Source organism: Filicampus tigris, chromosome 8 (assembly GCF_054856515.1).
Source record: "Filicampus tigris isolate MCC_2025a chromosome 8, RoL_Ftig_1.0, whole genome shotgun sequence".
Classification (NCBI taxonomy): domain Eukaryota; kingdom Metazoa; phylum Chordata; class Actinopteri; order Syngnathiformes; family Syngnathidae; genus Filicampus; species Filicampus tigris.
In genome coordinates, this window is record NC_141224.1 from 18,597,406 (window position 1) to 18,613,405 (window position 16,000).

General features: G+C 41.2%; 2 protein-coding genes across 5 annotated transcripts; one reads left to right on the forward strand and one right to left on the reverse strand.

Moving 5' to 3' along the window:
* Positions 1 to 775: 775 nt before the first annotated feature.
* ppox (protoporphyrinogen oxidase) lies at positions 776 to 7,790 on the forward strand. The gene is made up of 13 exons (XM_086038350.1): positions 776 to 917; positions 1,563 to 1,649; positions 1,742 to 1,876; positions 2,106 to 2,221; positions 3,249 to 3,381; positions 3,987 to 4,131; positions 4,217 to 4,410; positions 5,674 to 5,734; positions 6,034 to 6,152; positions 6,232 to 6,345; positions 6,814 to 6,963; positions 7,106 to 7,148; positions 7,224 to 7,790. The coding sequence occupies exons 2-13, from the start codon at positions 1,566 to 1,568 to the stop codon at positions 7,358 to 7,360; spliced, it is 1,431 nt and encodes a 476-aa protein (XP_085894476.1). The 5' UTR covers positions 776 to 917; positions 1,563 to 1,565; the 3' UTR covers positions 7,361 to 7,790.
* Positions 7,791 to 7,866: 76 nt separating this feature from the next.
* On the reverse strand, positions 7,867 to 15,413 carry rbm42 (RNA binding motif protein 42). 4 transcript variants are annotated; one of them, XM_086038353.1, is made up of 13 exons: positions 15,083 to 15,413; positions 14,702 to 14,759; positions 14,369 to 14,504; positions 13,410 to 13,473; positions 13,197 to 13,268; positions 12,950 to 13,104; positions 12,596 to 12,763; positions 12,118 to 12,252; positions 11,239 to 11,268; positions 10,637 to 10,757; positions 10,456 to 10,553; positions 9,368 to 9,464; positions 7,867 to 8,074 (listed from the first exon to the last, which is right to left on the reverse strand). In XM_086038353.1, exons 2-13 carry the CDS (start codon positions 14,755 to 14,757, stop codon positions 7,962 to 7,964), a joined length of 1,245 nt encoding a protein of 414 aa, XP_085894479.1. In that variant the 5' UTR covers positions 14,758 to 14,759; positions 15,083 to 15,413; the 3' UTR covers positions 7,867 to 7,961. The 4 variants fall into 4 exon arrangements, with proteins under 4 accessions (XP_085894479.1, XP_085894478.1, XP_085894481.1 ...); XM_086038352.1 differs by having other exon boundaries at positions 12,944 to 13,104; XM_086038355.1 differs by lacking the exon at positions 11,239 to 11,268.
* Positions 15,414 to 16,000: the final 587 nt, after the last annotated feature.

The window sequence follows — 16,000 nt, forward strand, 5'->3', positions numbered from 1 at the left end:
CTGCATCAATTTATCAGAACCATGAACATTAAAATGAAACAAATCACAGTGAACTGTAAACCTAATTTATAAATCACAGTACTGAGATAATATACAGCCTGTGACGTCTCTGCAAGGCTCTACACGGACACACATATATGTATGTATGTATACATATATATGTGTGTATATATATATATACAGATACGGTATACATACATATGTATACTATATATACTGTCTGTATATATATTTATACAGAAAATAACGTGAAAACGCCTCAGAATCAATGTATACATATATATGTATGTATGTATATTATATATATATATATATATATATATATATATATATATATATATATATATATATATATATATATATATATATGTAATAGATGCACATTTCATAGGTAAGAATGTAATTTAAAATTTTCTCTTAGAAGGTAGGTATCTCTGAGTGCTTCTCAATCAAACATTCGTCTGCATCATATTGTCAGAACCATCAACAATGTAATGAAACCAAAGCCCACCGGGTTAAAATTTGCTGTAAAATATAAACCTATACCGTCAGTCACATTTTACGATACTGTGATAATTTACACTGAATGGTCAATGCGAACAGTGGAGTTCGTTCTATGAGAGGGTCGCATTACTCCATATACGGATTTTTCTGCGAAAAATAGTCAGTAATAGTGGCAACGTAAGATGGCTGCCCCCTGGCTTCAACGACGAGGCCTTATTGATAGTCCATTCAGATATACGTTCAAGGACACGGCGCACTAATTACGGTTTCCGGTGGTCGGACATAATAAAAGGTAACACCGCCCCGACAGTCCGAGCAAGTTCGTTTGCGCGTGTGTGTGTGCGCTCTGTTGAGGAAGTGTTGTGTGTGGTTTGGTTCTCAAGCTTTTGGAGGGCTAGCTAATCGTCAAACAGGTGACTATATTTTTTTCATTATTATTGTTCACATATATATTTGTTTTACTTTAAGTCCATCCGTCCATTTTCTGTACCCCTTGGCAGTTTATGCCAGTTGAATTTGTTATCTTGTAGTCTAGTTTTTAACATTCATTTCATTGCAAATGTAGCTTTTTATATATATATATATATATATATATATGTATATACATAACAACTTCAACAGACGATCAAACCAAGTTGCGTGTGTAGCATAAAATCTTGACGAAATGCTGGACAGAGATCTGTCAAATATCAACACGAATGAAAAGAAAATCGATCCAATGTTTAATGCGTCGTTTTGCTAACTGCCTGGCTTACATTTTTAGTGCTGAAGTGTTCGGGACATATTACTACCTCAGAACATTTTTAGTGACAGTCAAACAATTGTCACCAGTGTCATTTGCTGCACGCTTTGCGTTGCATGTGGAAAATTGTGCCCGGTTGTGCGCATGCTGTAGCCGGTTGACAGACTGAGAAGTCTGATAAACCAACGGTTTCATATCCTTATCAACAGGCTCGTCGCACCCTTCCATAGTTACTAACCGCGTTACAAGACTCATTTGTCTCTCATGTTTGATGTTTGCTCAAAAGTGTTTCCATTATTTCTCATTTTGTGTTCAGCCAATGAGGACCGTGGCGGTCCTCGGAGGGGGAATCGGGGGATTGGCAGCATCTTACTATCTTTGCAAAAGCCCCCAGGTTGCTAAGGTAGCACTCAAATAATTTTCCTGGATTGCTATACTTCTCCATTTGCAGACTTTCTTCTACCATTGACAGCGTTTTGGTGTTTTCTTCCCAAGGTAATTTTACTCGAGTCCAGCAGTCGTTTTGGAGGTTGGCTGTGGTCCACCAGGAGGTCCGATGGAGGTGTATTTGAACATGGACCCAGGGGGATTCGACCTGCCGGGGCAGTGGGACGAAATACCCTTAATATGGTAAGACCAAATTGGGTCGTTTTTAACTTTCTATAAGTAAAATGCATTGAAGAGATTCAAATGTTAATGCAATGACGAGGCAGCTTTCAAGAGAAAGCTGTACTATTGAAGTATGAACTCAGAGGTGGATTGTGAAGGGAAAACAAGTACCATTGGAGAAAAATATACGTGATATATATTTATAAGGCACTGTTGTCCATTATTAAAAATTAGTGTGTGTGTTATATAGGTGGAGGACCTGGGTCTTTCGGGGGAGATTCTGCCTGTCACCTACAGTCACGTTGCCTCCAAGAACAGATATTTGTATGTCAACAAACAACTTCATAGGATGCCTTCAGGAATAAGGTAAAAGACTGCTTACAACAAAAGGTTCACGTCTGTAAGGCACACAGTAAAATGCATCTCAGTGAAACGCTCAAATGCTGTTTCTTAAAAGTATAGCAAACCCTACTGCTTATTTTATATGTACAGTGGATACAAAGTCTACACACCCCTGTTTAAATGCCAGGTTTTTGTGATAGAAGAAAATAAAACTAAGAAAATGTAAGTTCTTTTCCCACTGTTAATGTAACCTATAACCTGTACAACTCAGTTGAAACTTAACAAGAGGGTAAGTAAAAACGAGCAACGTTAATACCTCAGAAAACCCAGTGCATGGTGAGAACATGCAAAGCCTAATTAATTAGATCGCATTGTATCCCTCTTGGTACGTTTCCAGTGTCGGATACTGCAAGACGTAGCAGTAAAGGCAAAATTTGCCGTCAACTTTGATGTTGTGCGGATGTCCACAACTACAATCGATCCTTTTGCGTGCTACTCGGAGAGCCATTTCCTCGATTAGTTGACATGTTTCAGTCAAAAATATCCACAAATAAGGTAATTCCTTTGTGTGCTCCAAGTGGGCTCCTTAAAATTACGGTGATGTTTCAAACTGTGTCACTTGCCTGAAAAAAACTTCACTCATTCTATTTAACTATGTTATTACTCCGTTTTCATAAAGTGCAATGTTATAGAGCGTTATTTTTCTGTTTTAAAAAAACAAAACATTTTTTAATGATGTGGTGAAAATTGATCCATTAATTTTATTATTATCATTATTATTATTATTCATTTAATTGGGGATAGAGGATTTAAGATCACGATCATGGAACACATCAAACTTGTATCTCAAAGCACCACTTTATGTGCCATAGAAAAGATGCTAACCACTACGCCACGGTGCTGCTCATAATGTTCTTGTATATAATGTGTTATTGTTTTATAACATTAATAGAAATGAGGCTTACGCGCCAATATAACGTCTCAGCAACAAATGCCTTACACCTCATATAGTCACTTCCATTCTCCTGTCTCTTGTCTTTCTGTTTTTCAGTGGACTTATCCGGACAGTGCCACCTTTCTCGCGCCCCTTGCTGTTCAGCATCGCCACAGAGATATTTGCCAAGAAAAGAAAAGAGGAGGACGAATCCATCTATTCGTTTGTGTCTCGAAGGCTTGGAAAAGAGGTGAGGATAAAGGGAAAACCATTAAGACTTCATCCACTTTCGTCCCTACACCCCATGAGCCTTTGCATGAATTATGGGCGCGACTTACGGTTTGAATCAGAACCGGTGTTTTGTTTACATTGTAACTGTTTGCACGAGGCCACTTTTAATGGCAGTTGTAGATTTAAATAATGTGGGAATGCAAATTGTCGCAGTTTTATAGCCAAAATATTTCAATCCTACTCACGTAGCGGGGTTGGAGGATGACATCAAAATGTCGCTTCCGGGGTATATGTTGAAAACATTGCTCTTGAAGCCACAGACTCACCTTCTTCTGGTTGTCAGGACCACCGCGAACTGCAGGACAACTTTAATGCCACGGGGGCTTATGATCGTTTCGAAAAGAAAACAAAAAAACATTCACATCAACTTGTTCGGGAAACGAAAGCTGTTGTAACAATTGTCTCTCCGCTACTTGTTACTGTATCTTAGAGGTAGTCGCTCCCGTGATTGTTTCTACATGAGAGCCCACAAGAACAAACTGAAATAATGTGCCAAACAAGGCTCATGTATCAACCATAGTGTCCTCTCAATATGTGTGCGTGTGTGCGTGTGCATGGCGCTAGCTTGCAGACATTGCTGTGGACAGTCTGTGTCGGGGGGTGTTTGCGGGGGATTGCCGGAAGTTGAGCGTGCGCTCTTGTTTTCCCGTCCTCTACAACGCAGAGCAGCGCAGAGGTTCCCTGACGCTCGGCATGCTTCTGGGCTCTGGTATTGTCCCACTCTCAAATCCATTTTTTTCACGCACAATTTGCAGGAAATTGGATGTTAACGTTTTGTTGGCGTAAACCTGCAGGCCCCTCCCAAGTGGTTCCTCCTGGCCCTCTGAGCCAGAGATCTGTGAAAGAGTCGTGGGCCCAGTGGTCGCTCAGAAGGGGGTTGGAGGAACTCCCGGAGTCCATCACTGACTTTCTCCAAAGGAGCAGGAAGGTGCAGCTACACCGAGAGGCGCCTGTAAAACGCATCGGTCCTTCAGCTTCAGGTTGGACGGTGAGAGACGAAACCTATTTGCTGTTTTTGTTTTTTTAATTCTTCTCATAGGTCACCGCGCTCTGCTGGCTTCCTTTTTACTTTACTGTATTATAACAAACTCCGATTCCAATAGAGTTGGGATGTTATGTAAAATAAACAGAACACAAAGTTTTGCAAATCCAGTATATTTTCAATTAAATCTACTGCAAAGACAAGGATTTAATGTTTAAACTGTGTTTTGTTGTATTGTTGTAAGTATTCGATAATTTTCAATTTGATGCTTGCAACACATTCCAAAAAATGCTGTGGCAAGGGCATCTTTACCACTTTTCCTTTTAACAACATCCTAGAAGCTTTTTGGAAGTGAGGACACTATTTGTTGAGGTTTTGTAGGTGGAATTCTTTCCCATTCTTGTTTGATGAACAACTTCAGCTGTTCAACAGTCCAGGGTCTCCTTCGTCTTATTTTGCGCTTCATAACGCGCGATACATTTACAATGGACGACAGGTCTGGACTGTTGGCAGGCCAGTCAAATACTCACACTTTTTTTTTTCTTTTTTTTTTTTACTACAAGCCACCCTGTTGACACGCGTGTAGAATGTGGATTGGCAATGTCTTTCTGAAATAAGCAGGGACGTCCCTGAAAAAGACGTTGCTTGTAATGGCAGTATATGTTGCTCCAACACCTGTACATACCTTTCAGCATCAATGATACATAGACAAATGTGCAAGTCCTTAGCACGGGCGCTAACACACCGCCATACCTTCAAAGATGCCGGCCGTTAACTATCGGAATGGTCGTTTTCCCCTTTGGACACTATGTCCATAATTTTCCAAAACAATTTGAAATGTGGACTCGTCAGACTGGAGCACACATTTCCACTTTGCATCTGTATGTCTCAGACGAGCTCGGGCAAGAGAAGGTGGCGGTGTTTCCGGGTGTTATTGATAAATGGCTTTCGCTGTGCATGGTAGAGTTTTAACTTGATTTTGTGGATGTCGTGACGAACGGTGTTCACTGACAACAGTTTGAAATGTTTTTGAGCTCACGTGGCAATATCCTTTCCACACCGATGCTGGTTTTTATTGCAATGCCACCTGAGGCTTCAAAGGTAACTTTCAGTCTCTATTTTCGACCTTACGTGCTTACGTTGAAGGATTTTGCCAGATACTCTGAATATTTTAAATATAAACGGAGCAAGTACAACTTGCCTGTTCAATTTTTGAACTCACTGATGCTGATTGTGCAGCTGAGGAACACAATGTGTGTTTGCGTTCAGATCCATCTGGAGGATGGAACCATAACAGCTGACCACATCATCTCTGCTTTGCCTGCTAAAGGTCAGTCAGTGCTTCCTGATATCCTAAAATGTAATTAAAAACTGTAAACTGGAAATAAAAATGCCTTGATCCAGAAAAAAATATTTTTAAAGATATAAAAATCAGTCCCCAAACACAGATCTTCATACCACATACTAATGGACCATAATGATATGGAGACACGTCCAAATGAATCAAGATGTGTTAATGAGTCTAGTAATTGAGTTTTTATATTTTAAAGAAAGTCATATTTATTTGATAACAATGTGAGAAAAGACATCCTCGGTACAAAGTTGTGTGTGTGTGTGTGGTGCCCTCAGTACTTTCATCTGTGCTGCCGTCCTCCTGTCAGCCTCTCATCCACAAGCTGCAGGACATCTCCTCCGTCAATGTCGCTGTAGTAAATCTGCAGTATGAGGGCTCTGTACTTCCTGTGACGGTGAGTGCAGCTTTATTAACACGCATGCATGTGCACACACCCAGTCAAGTGACAAGCGTGTGTGTTGGTCTCTCGTCAGGGATTTGGACACCTGGTTCCATCATCAGAGGATCAAGGTTTACTGGGTGTGGTCTATGACTCCGTCCCCTTCCCTCAACACAACAGATCTGAAGGAGCCACAACGAGACTGACGGTAATCGCCGGTCTCGAATGTTGCCTGCGGCCAGTCAAGTATCGGCGCTCCCTAACCTGCTACCTTAGCTTGGGTAGCTTCCACCAGTCCACTATTCGGTTTTTGAACCCGGTCACTTTTACTACAGCTCCAGTTACATTTCATCTCAAATCAAGATAACTACAGTACAATTTCCACAAGTGCATGTTTCTGTACTTTGTGCATTGATTATATGAAATTTCATGAGTTGGGGGGTATTGTCCTCTAATTCTGGACTCATAGACCTAACTGGATTTTCTGTGGCATGTGCCTTCTCATCTCCATATGTTCAAGTATAGCAGCTTCAGATTTACTGTCCAATGCAACAATATTAGAGATAGATGATTTTTTCTTTTTTTTTAATATCTCTATGCTAAGCCGAATGTGTACCGGGGCTATTTTTGGAAGCTTTGGGTTGACTCCCACTTTGTGGCAATGGCCGTTGTCTAGGTGATGATGGGGGGCGCCTGGTTCCAAGAAGTGTTTGGCTCCCCAGCTGCAGTAACAGAGGAGCTGCTTTTAGAGCGAGCCACTGAGGCTGTGCGCTGTCACCTGGGAGTCACCTCGGCACCAAGCTGGAGTTGTGTTGCTCTGCATAAGGTATGAGGAAGCGCTGTGCAGTGGGATCTTAAAGAGTGTTCCGTTTTTCAAATTAACAAGCTTTTTTTTTTTTTTTTTTCTATTTTATTTATCATATTTGGGCTACACAATTGTTACAATGTTCATGTATGTCTTTCACCAGGATTGTATACCTCAGTATTACAAGGGGCACTTTTGCAGAGTTGGTACGTATGAACTCACTTGGGATTATGCTTCACTTTGCTCTGTAGTATTTTCATGTGGATGTGTTGTCATTTTAGAGCACATGCGCAGCTTCATAAAGAACAACAACCTTTCACTTTCTCTGACCGGCTCTTCCTACGATGGCGTGGCTGTCAATGATGTCATCTTTAGTGCAAGGACAGCTGTAGAAGAGTTATTGCGAAATGGAATTTAATGGGGATGCAATAACATGACGTTGCCATTTATTTTTTAAATATTTTTGTTTTATGTAATCTGGAGACTACAATTTAATTTATAATGCTTGTCTGAAAGTCCCCTAAATGTAGATTCAGGACTCATTCAGTGAGCAGATGTTCATTTGCATGAGAAAGCTGCTTTCAAAGAGGTCTAACAAAGGTCAAGTGTGCCGCAGTTCTTGATCCTTGTCGTATTTTCATCAAAGCAGGTCACAGATATGATTACCGGACAAACACCTGGGAGCTCTTGTAACTTGTGCAAAAAAATGTCTCCTTTTTAATCCTCTTTAAGGTTCCAAATGTATATAGAAAAAGACTTAAGTGAAGCAAAGCCTTAACTTCTACAGCAAGAATTGTACAAACGCTGCATTTTATGATCTGAACTGCAAATAAACAGTGTTGAATGTACGATTTAGATGAGATTATGTCCAGACCAAAAAAGTGAAATGGGTTGAAAATACTGTGGAGAAAAACACCACAAACATGAAGATTTGACTTTATTTAAAAGAGGGAGGGGAAAAAAGAAAAATACACTGAAGTCCATTTACGGCAACATGTCAATTCTGTATACAAGGCTGTCTATCTAAGGCCCAGCTTCTTCTTCTCTCTCTGCTTTTTTCGTACAACCTCCATGTTGCGGTCCTTCCACATGCTTTTTCTCAGTTTGATGGGACGGCTGCCAACATACTTCCCTGCATACCGAGGAATTCACAATTTTTTTTAAATTGAACACACAAGACAGACTAATACATTTATCGGGATGTCCCAATCAAATTTTTTTTGCACCTGACTCAGTCACTTGATTTTTAAATATCTTCCGAGGCCTCATCCAATACCTATGTAATGCAATGAAAAAGAAAAGCAAGACCACATCCAACTCGTCTCATTTATCAATTTTTTTAACTTTGAATAAAAGTATCCCAATATGATACCTTTATATATGACTGTAAATCAGCAGTGGTTCAAAATTAGGGGTGTTCCGATCAGGGTTTTAGTGTGATTGGCCGATACGGATCACATGGATTAGGTATACAAATGTATATATTATAATAGTTTCCAAATTTACATTTTAGTGGTACAGCTATCAATTTTTCGTAAATCAAATAATATTTAAAAGATGAATTTCCCCTTTATTATTCAAAAATGGGAAATTGCTTCAAATTGAGAGTGCAGAAAATACAAACGTATTATGATTCAGTTCTATTTTGGTCTATAACATGTCAGAAAATAGGGGAAATGTGGTCATTATTTTCCCGTACGTAAAAGCAGCTGTTTGCAAATGTCCTATATGGGTTAAACAGAGATAATCACTCATCACATTTATGTGGAGCCTTGTATTCCAAGTGGAATGAAAAGAGTTCGTATCACAAATTACAGGGAAAACCAGAATGGAATTTCATTTGGGTTCATAGCATTTTCCTGCTACCAATCCTGATAGAATATGAGTATAGAATTAATCATTTAATTATTAATTTCATGAAAGCGTGAGTCAACCCAAACATTTTTTTCAAGAATATGTTCCCAACAGGCCCTCACCCCTCATCTCTGGCTCAGATTCAGAAAACAGGACAACCGTAATTGGTCGTTGTGAGCACTTGTGATGTCATTTTCAGTCGACAGAAGAAAAAATGGCCGCCCGCAGATGGCTAAAAACGAGTGCATTTTGCTGCTTAACTTTTATTCCACAAACGCAAATTAATCAGAATGCCGTGTTTCCGCTAGTGGGCCTGCTGGAAACATATTCTTGAAAAAAATATGTTTGGGTTGACTTCCGCTTTAAGATGATCAAGCAGCCATTAAAAACTTTGATCAGCAATCATATACTACGTCCTTTTCCCCAAAGTCGTCCGCTATTTTTCACCCGATACCGATCAGTTGAAAATCATGAGATGGGCCCCGATATCCCATCATGTTGATTGGATTGGGACAACCCGAGTTTTAAGTTATAAAAGAAATGTTGCTGTAAAGTTGACAAATCCACTGACCGTTCATCTCCCTCATGGCTCGCACGTAATCATTTGGATCTTTGAAGCTGACAAAGCCGTAGCCTTTCGTTTTTCCTGTGCGCTTGTCTCTCACCACCTGAGATTGAGAAGTGAAATGACATACCGCACATAAAGTTATCAACGCTGACTGTGAAAATTGCATACAAACATTTTTAATCAGTACACTGCAGTGAGCTTCCATGTATCACGGTGGTTATGCGTTCCAGCTCATCTCCCACTAAAGTGCCCTTCCATCATAATCCTATTTTTTCCTCCACCGTTTTATGCATAACATACAGTATGCCAAAATGAATCCACTATAGAGGTGGGAATTTTTTCCTCAGTGGAATTGCGACTGGCCACAGTGCACCCTGATGCGGGCACGGCAGGGCAACGGCCTGGCGGAAATTGTTCCCACCTCCATGGAAACACTGCGCGGCTGCGAACAAAGCCATATATGGCGATGCCCGGCGGCCTCGCCGCCAACTAGCAAGCACAGAGTACCCCAGCTGGTTCCCAATGTCCGCTATACTCGGATTTAAAAAGAATAAAATACTTTGTAAAATAAATGGCGGTTAACCTTTGCGTTGATGCCATCAGGGTCTGAGACCTGTGTGTCTGTTTGGTTGTCACTTAAAACCTGCCAATGTATTTGTGTGAAAGATTAGCTTGCCACCTACAAAATGCGTTTTCCATATCAAATTAAAAACAAGAGACCCAAGCGGATCACAGCTTTTTTTCCATTTTGAATATTTTTGAAAATTAATTTTCCATTCAAAATCCTTTATTTCCAATCAACAAAAAATTCTTGAAAAAGGGCATCCTTGTAAACCCAATTAAAGAATATAAAAAATGATAAAATACCGTATTTTCGTGACTATAAGCCGCACCTTTATATAAGCCACACCCACTCTATTTTTTTTTTTTTAAATAATGAAAAAAACATATGATGCACCTTTATATAAGCCGCACCTATCTACGTAAATAAACCAGAGCACCTCCTAATTTTTTTTTTTTTGTTATAATAATATAATTCCACCCTGGATAAAGAACAATGGATTTGAGTGTTGACTGTTGATTAAACCCACCTTGGCTTTGAGGAATGACGGATACCTGCTGAAGGCTCTGGCCAGAATATCGTCATTGACCTCATTCCCCAGGTCCCCGCAGAAGATACGGAAGTCATCTACAACGGAGAGAGAACGCGGGTCGAGGTGACACAAAGCAACGTTGGCGTCACACGACGGTCACGACGGCAAGTGTCGCTACCCGCTTCCCACTCCAACAGGCTGGCGTCCTCCCAGGAAGTCCCCGCTGCCGTTCGAATGCACTTCTTCACCTTCTCAGACTTCGGCTTGCCCTTTTTGTCTTCCGAAGAAGTTTCCGCAGGCTTGAACACACACACACAAGACACACTTTGGATGGATTTATGGTTACCGCTGGGAAATATAGACTTTTTCCAACTGGATTTACACTGCAGGTCGGTTTAAGATTTGAACTGTTTAATTTGCTTGTACTTTTCAAATAGGCAGTAAGTATTTTGCTCGTTTAAATAAGCAACACATTTACATCCTATTTACCGTTAATTCTCAGAGCTTTGACTATAGTTTCCATTTACAGTGATATTTTGTTACTGTGTTCATTCCAATTGATTGGAAAGGCAACGAGAAGGAGCTTTAGTGTTGCTATTTGTGGAGTCAAACTGGAACATTTTGAGTGTGGGGTTGAAACAGTGTACAATCCAATTTCAATTGAGGTATCAAGAGATGATTATCACAAGGTGTTGGGGTTAGGGTTAGGGTACCAATAACCAAAAATTGGTTATTTCATTTACTTGCTGAATTATCATTGGATTGCTCATCTGGTCTTACCTTTTTTGGGATGTATGTTGAATGTGAAATCTAGAATACAGACAAACAACAGTTATATTAAAATTGGTATTGCAATGAATGTACATATTTTAGATCAACAGAGTCAACATTTTTTTACTTGACTAAACTGCTTCGCAGCACACTATTTCCCTCTCTAGAAACATTATTTAGATAAATCTCTCCCCATAGAGTTTGGTCTCTGAGACAAAGTGACGTCAGTACCACAGTAGCAGTTTTGCTGGCTAAAACAACACCTGTTTTTTTTCAAAAGTGATCGGTAGGAACGTCAACTGTTTCAGGCTTTCAGCATCATAGCGTGTAGTCATGTACGTCTGTTAAACTGCCTTTGAAAAGTAATTTGACAGCTCCGGCCAGCCTTTATGGGGCACTTGAATGCTGCTAGCGGCTAGCTAACGCTGGAACCGCCGCTAAACGCCGGCAACAGGCGCCTTACAATACAGTGCTAACGTAATGAAATTTTTTTAGCACCATTAATTAGTGACAGAACGTTATTTCAGGACGACATGTTGACGTCGGTAGCAACAGTTTGCGACGGCAGGCAACAAACGTCTCAAACATAATCTGGAAGACAACTCAAGTTAGCCGTCACACCGCGCGATATTGCGCTTTTGTACATAAACAGCAGTGACCAAAAAATCCGCTTGGCCAGTTATTTGATTGTCATGTGTTCATATTGGCTCAGCAGCAACTGTTACATCCCGAGTAATATCTTGAGAGCAATGATTTCTTACGTTCATGTGAATGCAATAAACCATAAAATAAAAGTAAATACCAGTGTGTGGATCTGGTCGTTCTTTGAGTGTTTGCTAAGTCTTTCCTTTCACCCAGATGTGCGTGTGCACGCGTGCGTTCGTGTACCTCAGGGCGCGCAGGCTCCCGTTCCGGCATGCTGGGTCCGATGACGGCGCCACTGTCTTCGCTCTCCTTCTTCTCCAGCAGTCCCGCCGCCACCACGGCGGCCTGTTGCTCAGCAACCCGCGCCGCCAGCTCCTCCTGCCAGCGCGACAGACAACATTAGCGCACCGAGAACCCACGCGGTACGTTTTTTCATTGTCATCTTGCTGATTTCCTAATAATGGGTATTCGTGTATATTTTGCAGCACCCTTCTATCACTCAAACTGTGAAAATCTGTAGAAAATGTGAATATTGACTTTGTATGTTGATTTACAATGCGCGGCCCTCACATTTCAGGTTAGGGGCCACCGTGCTCCGAGTAACACAAAAAAAAGCGGTCTGTATGTAGATAACGGCGATGATGGAGGTGGTGAGGGAGGGGCCATACATGACAACAACAAACTTTCTTTATGCCTGCTAAAATGTTCAAAGACACGCTACCATTCTGGCTTGCCGCTGAGACCTAACATCAATTTTTCGGGGCGTAACGGTGACAGGCGGGGCTGAGTAAACAGTGGGCGCCGCTTGGAAGACTGTCGGGGGCTTGATGGAAGTCGGGACTGCTGTTCTGGTGGGTGGCGAGGGCACCATGGACATCACGTCGTTGACCTGAACAAACGCAACAGGTTCAAGCGGTTTACTGATAAACCTTGATCAAATTTCAAGCTGTTCATGATCGTTACTACCATACTGAGCGTAACGTGTTGCGCCCGCCAGCCTAACAAGGAGAAGCTGTCGGTGCACAAACGAGGCGGCAAAAGTAAATCGGTACAAGCGCTGACTACGAACACTGACGGGAGGTGCAGAGGTCATGTGCTGGACGGGCGGAGAAACACCCTGAGGCGCTTGGCCCTGCATGGAAGGCGGGATCATCATGGGCGGAGGCGGAGGAGGCCGCGGCAGAGGAGGCGCTACCGGAGGGCCGCGTATGATATGGAGCCTCGGAGCGCCTGCAACATCGCAGCATGTAGACACAAATAGGATCAGATTATTTTGGTTAAGGACTGGACTCGTAAAACTGTTTTTAGTGGATTAACCTCACCAGGTCTCTGTAAAATATGGGGAACGAAGGCTGGTCTCATCGTTGGCGGAGCGGGAGCACGAACTGCAGGGGCTGCAGCAGAGAAGTCGTGCAATTGATCAGGAAACGATTTTGCCCATGTGGCTAAACAGATTATCAAAATTGTTCAGCCCTTGTTTCTAATAAGTCACATTTATTTGGGTCAATGATTACCCAGGTCTGAATTTCATTTACCTGGTCCAACAAAGGTCGGTGGTGGTCCAACAAAAGCCCCTCTGGCCTCTAGTGTTTGCTGGACCTGAAAAGGGGTGAAAAAGAAGTGAGAGATCCTCTATAGAGCGTTTTTTAATATGACAGGTGTCACTTTCGAGAAAAGGTGTAGTATCTCGGTCTTATTTTGAACCGCGCAGATTTCTAAAAGCTTCTTCGGTCATTATGGCATTAAATAAACAGACTACATGGTTTGTAACTGCTGGCACAAGAAATGCCAGTCAAGTTGTTTATTTGGTTTTGCGAATGTGTGCGAGGGAGACAAGTGGTGAGGAGAGACAACCAAGGACGCAAATTGGCAAAACAGCAAAGAAAATGCTGTTTGTGCTTTGTTCCGAGGGCAGGCAGGAGCGGCATTCTTGTCAACAGACCTCTCACGCCAAAGTTCGACATAAAACATGTTTCATTATAAAGTTTAAAACAAATATTAAAAAAGGGGGGGGGGGAGGTAGAACATACAACTATTTACAACACAGGAATTATACTGTATTAATAATTCTATCAGTTTAAATTTTCAGGGAGCCCCAAGCTCAGACGACACTAGTTAATTTGGTAGCCATTTGACTGCAAGCTGCTGACAGCCATTAGCTGCCTTAGAGCATTACCGCGGAAATCACAATGACAGTCGGGATCACAAAGAATAGCAAGAGGAGTTTTTGATTTTTTAACAACAAACGCTTGACAGCAAATAAAGTTATCATGTTTACATATACTTGACCAGACTATTTTATCCTACCAGGAGATGTTAATGTTTATTTTGTAGACATTGATTTGTTCATTGGGGAAACAATTAAACTGATATTCAATTAAAGGGATCCAACGGATTGCTTAATTAAGGTTTGTCTTGATACTTTGGACCATAATGTGTATCCACCTTGAAGAATTAGAGGCCATAAGCTCTTAACTAGTGAAAGGACACAAACCTGTCTGTAGGTGTTGGTGCCAATAATTGGTCGGACTACTGGTAGCGCTGTGACAGCCAAAGCTACAGGTAGAGCCTCCATGACAGGTGGGTTTCCTGATAGTGACACGGGTCCACCTAGAACCTCTTGCTCAAACCTATAATGAGAGACATGGCGAAACATTTAAAGTTTGCACAGGGAGAGCTTTAAATGTTCCACTGATGAATCATCCAGGTTCCACAGTTTTTTAACCTGGGACGGAACAGTGCTGGGGATGATGATGATGATGATGATAATAATAATAAACCAGGCAGCAACTCTGACAGGAGTCAGAATACAGTGAGCGGTACTCACAGAGCCATCTCCGCCTCCATCTCCTTCATACGTTCCTCTCCTGACTTCAGCGCCATCGCTAGGACACACACAAGAAATCAGAAAAGCCGCCAGATCCTCCTCGACATTTTCAGACACTCGCTACTCTGTGAAATCATGTTAGAATTCTACTATAACCGTAGACGTCCACTTGCTGATACAACATGAGTATACGTTTTGTCTGCGTTCTTTGCGCACTTGTTTAAGTTGATCGCCAAGCAGAGATTTGGACATCAAATGCCTGTCTATTTGCAAAATTAAAAAAAAAAATAAAAATAAAAATAAAAAATATATATATATATATATATATATATATATATATATATATATATGTATATCGAGTGTCATTTGATTTGCACTTACCTTTATTTGCGATTGCTATTCTTTTTACGTGAAACAGAATGTCGTTTTGTCGACTCTAGGCTTTAGCTAGCATATAAAATGCTACTGGTAGTGTGTAGTGATCGCCCTTGTTAACATAAAATAAGGGTAAAGCTCGAGCTGTATTACTCGCTTATTAACCAATATGGGACTTCTTTAAAAGATTATAAGAACTACACATAATCATGATTATGAGGAAAAACGAGCAAACCAGAAACCCGTCGACAACACAATCGCCACTTCGTTAGCATTAGCGTTCAGGTTGCACTTCCGCCGTTTCCCCGTTACTCTACTGCCCCTTAGTGGACCGGAGTGTGTGCGTTGGGGGAAGAGGGGGGCAGGGGGAGTCTGATTCTTCTTCTGATTCTGATTCAATAGTTACATGGTCCACGTTTTCTTTCACACTAGATATCTCACACTTATCAGAATCCCTTTTCCCAAATACATACATTATATCATTCAGTCCCGTATGACCAACCCTGAGTCTTGTCATGATAACTTCCTAATTTCCTCTCTTCTGTTTCTTTCTTTAATTATTTTCATCATTACTCATTTTTGAATATTATAATATTCCCTTCCTTTATTTCCACGTTGCCATAATTTTTTTGGCCATGTGTCTAACGAACTACCCACTTCCACCCCCTTACTTACTTATTATTCCTTGCAAGTGCTACCTCATTTCCCTCCACCACAGTGTGCTGGTAGCCTGGCACCCAGCAAAATTGGGCCTCACTGCCACTCCTGTGAACCCTGACCAAACTATGTTGCATTTCAATGAACAAATCCTCCCTGATTGTTGATTAACTAACTCTCCACCATAGACATTGAATCTGTAAATATCACCACACTACCTGGTCTAATATCCTCCACCCATTGTACACTAATAATTACTGCCACCAG